Source organism: Helianthus annuus, chromosome 7, assembly GCF_002127325.2.
Source record: "Helianthus annuus cultivar XRQ/B chromosome 7, HanXRQr2.0-SUNRISE, whole genome shotgun sequence".
In the NCBI taxonomy this organism is placed as follows: domain Eukaryota; kingdom Viridiplantae; phylum Streptophyta; class Magnoliopsida; order Asterales; family Asteraceae; genus Helianthus; species Helianthus annuus.
Window position 1 is genome coordinate 106,271,344 of NC_035439.2, and position 7,876 is coordinate 106,279,219.

General features: G+C 39.3%; 1 protein-coding gene across 1 annotated transcript; it reads left to right on the forward strand.

Annotated features, from left to right (window-relative positions):
* Nucleotides 1-3,831: 3,831 nt before the first annotated feature.
* Nucleotides 3,832-5,334, forward strand: LOC110918925 (putative oxidoreductase C1F5.03c). Its single transcript, XM_022163205.2, has 2 exons — nt 3,832-4,692; nt 4,825-5,334. Exons 1-2 carry the CDS (start codon nt 3,930-3,932, stop codon nt 5,187-5,189), a joined length of 1,128 nt encoding a protein of 375 aa, XP_022018897.1. The 5' UTR covers nt 3,832-3,929; the 3' UTR covers nt 5,190-5,334.
* Nucleotides 5,335-7,876: the final 2,542 nt, after the last annotated feature.

Consider the following 7,876-nt stretch of genomic DNA (forward strand, 5'->3'; position numbering starts at 1 on the left):
CCTATATAAAATTCTAAAAGTTATAATATCTATTTCAGTTTGTTTGTAGTTTCTTTAGATTTATTGTTCACTAAGTGATTGAAATTTATAACATGTTTGGAAAAATCAGGTTGATTGAATATTGTATTGAAGGTAAAGAGTGAGATAACCACTAACGTAAGCTCTTGTATATTTTTTTTTATGTAAAAATTACCGGTAAACTAAACGTGCTTGGTACAATATTTAAAAAAAAAAAAAAACCTTTTGCAATAATGCTTGCAACATGTTCGATAGTTTCAAATAGGTCAAATTGGCATCACAGAGGAAAGTTAAAATCTGATTCCAACCGAGTTTTCTCGCAATAGGTCTTAATTCGGACGATGAGTTTTCCTCGGAACTGAAGATGGTAGGTTTGGGCTACTCAACGCTGTCTGCGGTCGCGAACGTATGAGTTCGCCTTCTGGCAATTGGGTTACCCCAAGTAGCCATACTTTTATTTCCTTGTCCATTTAAAAAAACGAAAGAAAAGCGAATTGAGTCATTATATTACTCAACAAATATTGTATTCAACTCATTTGTGAAATCAATAATTACTGAAATTTATTTTGCATGTATAAAAATAATAAAGTTATGATTCTATTTCATTTATTTTGCCTGTATAAAAATTATAAACTTATGATATCTATTTCAAGTTAAGTTTGTACTTTGTAGATTCTTATATCTATTGTTTATAATGATTGAAATTTATGACATGTTCTCGAATTCTTTTTTTTTTTAACGACAAATTTGGATCATTGGCGGACGATTATAATATAATTATGACATCAGCGGAACCACCAAATCAGATTTATTATTGAATGTTATTGTATTGAAGGAAAAGAGTGTTAGATAACCACTAACGTGAGCTTATATATATTTTTGTGATGTAAACGTTACAAGTAAAATAAACGTGCTTGGTAGACGTAGTTAGTATCAGTGGCGGATCTAGAATTCCGACCAAGCGGGAACGTTTTATAAATAGGCGGTAACGAAATCGAAAAAACGTCAAATTTTCCAACCAAGCGATAGCGGAGGCTACCCCTTGTTTAGCTATATATCCGCCCCTGGTTAGTACAATATTGAAAGTGACCTTTTGCAATAATGCTTGTTAACATTTTCGACAACTATTAGAAAGTGAATTTACACTACAGAAAACCAGGGCTTCAACGAACTATAGAAAACCAGGGCTTCAACGACGGACAGACTCATTGGACATCCGTCGGTAAAGCTCTGTCGAGGTGATACCTCGATGGAACACCAACGGATATTTCATATTTGGTATTTTCATTTTCATTTTCAATATCTACAAATCTTATTGGCGGTAATAGTGTTTTTCATCTATTGGTTGACATGGGCGCTAAGGGAATAGTGTTAGGCACTTCTCTATTGGTTCAGCCAAATTATGATTTTGTTCCGCTTAAATTCACAGTTTTGCCATTAGTTTTGTTTTTTCCCTCTCAGTCAAATTACAATTTTGCACTCAATTCAAACTTACAGTTTTGCCATGTTTTTTTTTCCCGTCAAATTACGGTTTTGCCCTCAGTGTAAACTTATAGTCATGCCATCATTTTTTTACAAAACTATGGTAGTGTTTTGTTTTAATTGGTTAAGTCGGTGTAATTTTTATTCGTGTAAGGCGGCTACTTGACACACTCTCATCTGTCTTGAAAAATTACAATTTTGCTCCAGTTTAAAATTTTAGTCTTTCCATTGTTTTAGTTTTTGTTAACAAAAGTATGGTAGTGTTTTGCTTTAATTGGTTGACTCAATGCCATTTTTTTAAGATCATGTTATAAATAGTATATACATGTAACCGAAATACAGACGTACATCTTATGAACAAGAACTATTCAGCTTAGTGTCTCGCAACGCGGAAGTCACAAAAACTGGTTGCTCCACAAATATCACATTCAACTCATTTGTGAAATCAATATACATCATGTCAATAATTTGTCTTTGTGGACCGGACCTCAACACATAAACCAACCATGTGCTGATGGTGGCCCCTACTCATATCTCCCTCTCACTCAACATATAATTATAATTTTACGTGTATGTATATATGTATATTAATTCAATATTGAGAAAAATGCCCGGATAGTCCCTGTGGTTTCGCCTTTTTTCACCTATAGTCCCCAACTTTCTAAAACTACCTGAATAGTCCCCAAGTTTTCATTTTTTGTTCCCGGATAGTCCCTGGGTCTAACTTCAGTTACTTTTCTCTGTTAAAATGATGTGAAATGACAAAAATACCATTTCTTTAAAAGGCCAAACCATAGGGACTATCCGGGCATCTTCTTCATTTTTATTTATAAAACTCCACCACCACACTTCATCTTCAACCTCCACCCACCATCACTCTCCTCCACCCTCCACCATCACCGCCACAGTCACTCTGCAACTCCTTCTATCTTTATCACTCCCTTCTGTTGACCCGTGTTGACTGAATCGAATCTGAATCTGAAGTGAACTCAAAGTTGACCCGACCCAACCCGCAAACTGAATTCAATCCAAACAAAACCTTTTGACTGTTGTTTTGATTTGTTGAACCGATCTCATAACTGATCTGAACCGAGAGTGAATCGAACCTAGGTGAAACCTGAACCGACTGAACCAATCTTACCTGCACCTGTGTTGGAGCTCCGTCGAGCACCACCACGATGTTATGTCGAGGAAATGTCAAAATGGAACGGCTCCACCGTCGTCGGAGACGGCATCGGCTCCGCCGGTTCTCTCCTCTCTCCGGTTCCCTCTCTTTATTTCTGATTTCGTCACTGCTGAAAAGATCCCACTCCGTCGTGCACTGTCGTTCTCCGTCTCTGTTCACGTCGTCGCACCGCCGATGCCTCTCTCTTCTCTCGCTCTCTTTTTCTCCACTGTGCACCACCACTAGAGTGGTGGCTGGTCGCACAAATCGTGAAATATAGGGGTGTTGCGTGGTGGTTTAAGACGAGTAGGAGGTTGGGTCGTGGTATGTTTGACGGTGACCGGAGGGGTCGTCGGATTGCCGACCGTCGCCAGTAAGTGAGGGTGAGGGAGAGATGATGAGGGTGTTGGCTGAATTATGTCTGTACATATGAGAATTAGGGTTCTAAAAACAAAAGGGAGTGATAAAGATAGAAGAAGAGTAGATAGGGCACTGTGTATGTGTGCGTGTTTTAGTTCTAGGGTTTTCAAAATGAGATGCAGGACTTTGAGTAGAGTGACTGTGGCGGTGATGGTGGAGGGTGGAGGAGAGTGATGGTGGGTGGAGGTTGAAGATGAAGTGTGGTGGTGGAGTTTTATAAATAAAAATGAAGAAGATGCCCGGATAGTCCATATGGTTTGGCCTTTTAAGTAAAGGGTATTTTTGTCATTTCACATCATTTTAACATAGAAAAGTAACTGAAGTTAGACCCAGGGACTATCCGGGAACAAAAAATGAAAACTTGGGGACTATTCAGGTAGTTTTAGAAAGTTGGGGACTATAGGTGAAAAAAGGCAAAACCACAGGGACTATCCGGGCATTTTTCTCTTCAATATTTTTAATGAAGGTTTAAAATGTTATATAACGTTTAGAGAAAAATTAGAAGTTTTAAGAAAAGTTTGAAATCTGATATAGTATGACAAGATAAAAGATTTATAACCTAGCAGTGTGGGTCCTCTTAGGATTCATGAAATCAAAAGAAACAGCACAAATTTAATCATGTGAAACATGATTATAATATTAATACGATATAATAATATAATATAATATAATTGAAGATATGTATTATTATGATTGAATTATTGCCAAAGATGATTGCCAGGATATTATAAATCCAACTATATCTTCCTTTAGTTATTTGTTCACTACATCTGAAGCCACATTTCTAATAAGTACCAACACCAAGATTTTGAAAAAAGTTTTCATCTTTGATATCATAGTGTCAATGGGTGATGACCGGAGTCAAGATCAGCCACCCAAACGAGTGGTGGTTTGCGGTGGAGGAATAATCGGAGTTTGTACGGCTTACTTTTTGGCCAAGAAAGGCGCGACGGTGACACTCATTGAGCGGTCATCCATCGCGGGCGCTGCCTCAGGCAAGGCGCCCGCCTTCCTCGCACTTCATATGTGCGATGGCGGGCTTCTCTCGTCATTAGCCCGTGCCAGCTTTGATCTTCATAGTTCACTAGCCGAAGAACTTGATGCATCTCGTTCCTACAGTTTCCGTCCACTTACCACCCTCACCATATCCGTGGGAGAATCGGAACTCCCATCCAAAAGTCCGATTCTCCCCCATTGGGTGGACGGCCGGGTTAAACCCGGAGAAATCATTGGTACCGCGGAGACCACGGCCCAAACCCACCCGCAGTTGTTCACTAGGGCCTTGTTGGCCAAGGCGGTTACGGAGTATGGGGTGGAGGTTGTGACGGCGAAAGTGGAGGGTGTGGAGGAGGGGGAAAAGGGTGTGGTTGTGAAGGTGGCGGGTGGTGGGGTTATTGGTGGAGATGCGGTGGTTTTGGCTCTTGGGCCGTGGACAAGTAAGTTGTTGGGCCCATCATCTAAATTCAAGGTGCATGGTAAGAAAGTGCATAATGTAGTATTGGAGCCCAAAGATGCTGATGCAATCACTCCTCACGCGATATTTGGAACTTACTATCCGGCCCAAAACATGGGCCCATTAGAAACGAATTTTTATCCACGTCCAACAAGTAACTATCCAATCCACTATTAACTCAATAAAATTGTGATTATTATTATTATTTTCATTTTGACAAGTTAGATTTTATATATTTTTATGTCTATTTTACCCTTATGTTTAAGTTTTGTAAAAAAAAATATAGGAGAGGTGTTTGTATGTGGAGCATTGGTAGAAGCCGAGATCCCGGAAGGACCAGAATTGGTTTCTCCTGATCCGGAATCAATAGAAAAGCTTAAGAGAGTGGCGGGTATTGTCTCGAGTTATCTTGCAAAAGACAATGTGAGTGTAAAAAGCGAGGATGTGGGCTTAATGCCTTGCAGTGGCGATGAACTGCCGATCATGGGTGAAGTTCCAGGAATGAAACAGTGTTATGTGTCTAGCGGACATGGCTATTGGGGCATTTTGTTTGGTCCGGCTAGCGGTGTTGCCATGGCGGAGCTCGTGTTAGATGGTCATGCTAGCATTGTTGATCTTGATTGCTTTAGCCCTGCTAGATTTGTTAAATAAGTTATGATTTTATGGTACATGTCGTCACAAGAATTTAATAAAGGTTTAAGCATGAGTTATGATTCAGTTTAAAATTATTTCATATCATTTGTAGAATAAATTAATTCTTAATCTTAATTTCAATAATAAATAAAAAAATAGGCTGGTGTTGCCCTTTTTTTCCTTTTTTTCTTCTCATTCTCATTTTATTCCACAGAGCAGAAAAAGAAAAAAAATCATGTCATAAAGTAACATTTACTATTTTGTTAGCTAATATAGGCTAGTGGGGTTATCCGTGTTTCGCGACTGGCTTTTGGTCAGTACTGACTAAGTTCGTTACAGCATCGGAACAATTTCATTACTTTGTTTTTCGGTTATAACTTTTAAGATACGATATTTATAGACTTACGGGAATGCCGTTGCAATGTGCCTATTTTTATCTATGTCTTGATATAAATACATGTTATCAAAGTTGTTGCATGGTTTATTTTTATTTACATAAAGCGACATCATTAACCTTTTTCATTATTTATTAATATAATATAACGTTTTATCTTACGATTCAATAAAAAAAAAAAATTATTCAAACGTGTGAAATAGAATTAATTTTTTCTATACCATGACGAACTGAACTGATGTCGGTCGAACATTATCGCTACCACTATTAATTTTTATGGTTTTTGATCGATGTAAATCATGTATCGATATACTGGTTGCAATATTTCTTTTGATTGATATTTCTTTATTTTTGTGAACTTTTTTTAATTAACGAAAAAAATGGATTAAAGTAAATTTACATAAGTTGTTTTTCCTTTTTTTACAGTATATAATATACTCTAAATTCCTAAATTACTTCTCATCCCAAGAATTGAGGTTTCTTTACTAATTGAAAATCCTCTTAGGCTATACGGTATGGGGGTCGGCCCCGGGCCGTCGCGGGTCGGCGACGGTCCAAACACCGTGCCGCCCCCATCCCGTCCCGTCCCCAACGTCCATTTTCAGCCGGTCTCGACGAAGCAAAAGGTGGTGGGGCCCTCCATATGACCGTTTGAAATTATAATAAAAAAAAAAAAAAACTAACGGCTAGTTTTTAAATATATACCCATTTCAATACCATTTTTATAAATACTCACACACTTAACCCCTATTTTCACCACTTTTCACCCAATACCACCCCATCTCTCTCACATTTTATAAACCACTCATTTCTTTTTATAAAAAGTCTTCATATTTTGCATCATTTTTTACCCGCTTCCACACCATTTCTCGCTAAAAAAATATCATGGCTTCACCCGTTTCTTCAATTTCCTCAATTTCATCAATGTCTTCATCGTCTTCGTCCGAGTGGTATTCATCATCTTCGGAAGAGGATGTTATTATGCACAACATGATTATGAACGCGGCTCAAGTGTTCATGTCGGCCGCTGAAGGGTCGTCCCAACCGCTAACCAGACGAGCAAAATATAATCGAGACCAAGAAGGTATTTTAATTTTTTTTGTATGTTTTAAAATGTATGTTTTTTTGTATGTTTTAAAATGTATGTTTTAATTAGTTTCATTTATTTTTTGTTCTAAATTTATAGCCGGCCACGATAAACTAGTTGCCGATTATTTTGCCGACGAACCCGTGTACCCAGCCGAGATTTTTCGACGTCGTTTCCGCATGAGTCGTCAACTGTTCTTACGTATTGCAGGCGACATGGCACAGTCTGATCCGTTTTTTACATTGCGAAACGATGCTAGAGGGCAAAGGGGGTTCAGCAATTTACAAAAATGTACGTCGGCCATTCGCCAACTTGCGTACGGTTACGCACCAGATGCATTAGACGAGTACATTAGGATGTCTGACAGAACCGCACGGCGTTGTTTGTACAAGTTTTGCCAATGGGTTGTCAAATTGTATAGCAAGCGATACCTGCGGAAACCGAACGCAAACGACGTACAAAAATTATATCAGGCACACGAACAGAGACATGGTTTCCCAGGAATGCTCGGGAGCATTGATTGCATGCACTGGCAGTGGCAGAGTTGCCCGGTTGCATGGCAAGGTCAGTATACTAGGGGAGATCAGGGACATCCGACTATCATTCTAGAGGCTGTTGCGTCACAGGATCTCTGGATATGGCATGCTTTTTTCGGTCTACCCGGGTCACTCAACGACCTCAACATCATTTACCAGTCCCAGATTTTTGATGATGTAGTGGCGGGTACAGGTCCAGACACAAGCTTTACGGTTTCAGGGGTGGAGTACAGGCGAGGTTACTACCTAGCCGATGGGATATACCCAACGTACTCGACAATCGTTAAAACTGTCCCGCACCCGACCGACGACAAAAGGAAAAAGTTTGCAAAGTTTCAAGAGGGCGCAAGAAAAGATATTGAACGGGCTTTTGGTGTTCTACAAAAAAAATGGCACATCATTTCTATTCCAGCACGTTCGCAAACACCAAGGAGGTTACGACACATTATGTACGCTTGTATCATCCTTCATAACATGATCATTGAAGACGAAGGGAGAGCGATATGCGATTACGACGAAAACGCGTCTACTGGAAATTCTGTTCCAGTTAGTGACCAAGAACAAGATTTGAACGCCTTCGCTCTACGTAACGAGTTCACACATCACAACCTACAAGCGGACTTGGTGGAGCATATTTGGAACAACGCTGGAAACGAACCCGCCCACCACATGGAAGACGACGACTAGT

Coding starts and splice junctions, on each gene's coding strand:
- LOC110918925 (XM_022163205.2), top strand. CDS start 3,930: ATGGGTGATGACCGGAGTCAAGATCAGCCACCCAAACGAGTGGTGGTT. Junction 4,693..4,824: donor TTTTTATCCACGTCCAACAA/GTAACTATCCAA, acceptor AAAAAAATATAG/GAGAGGTGTTTGTATGTGGA.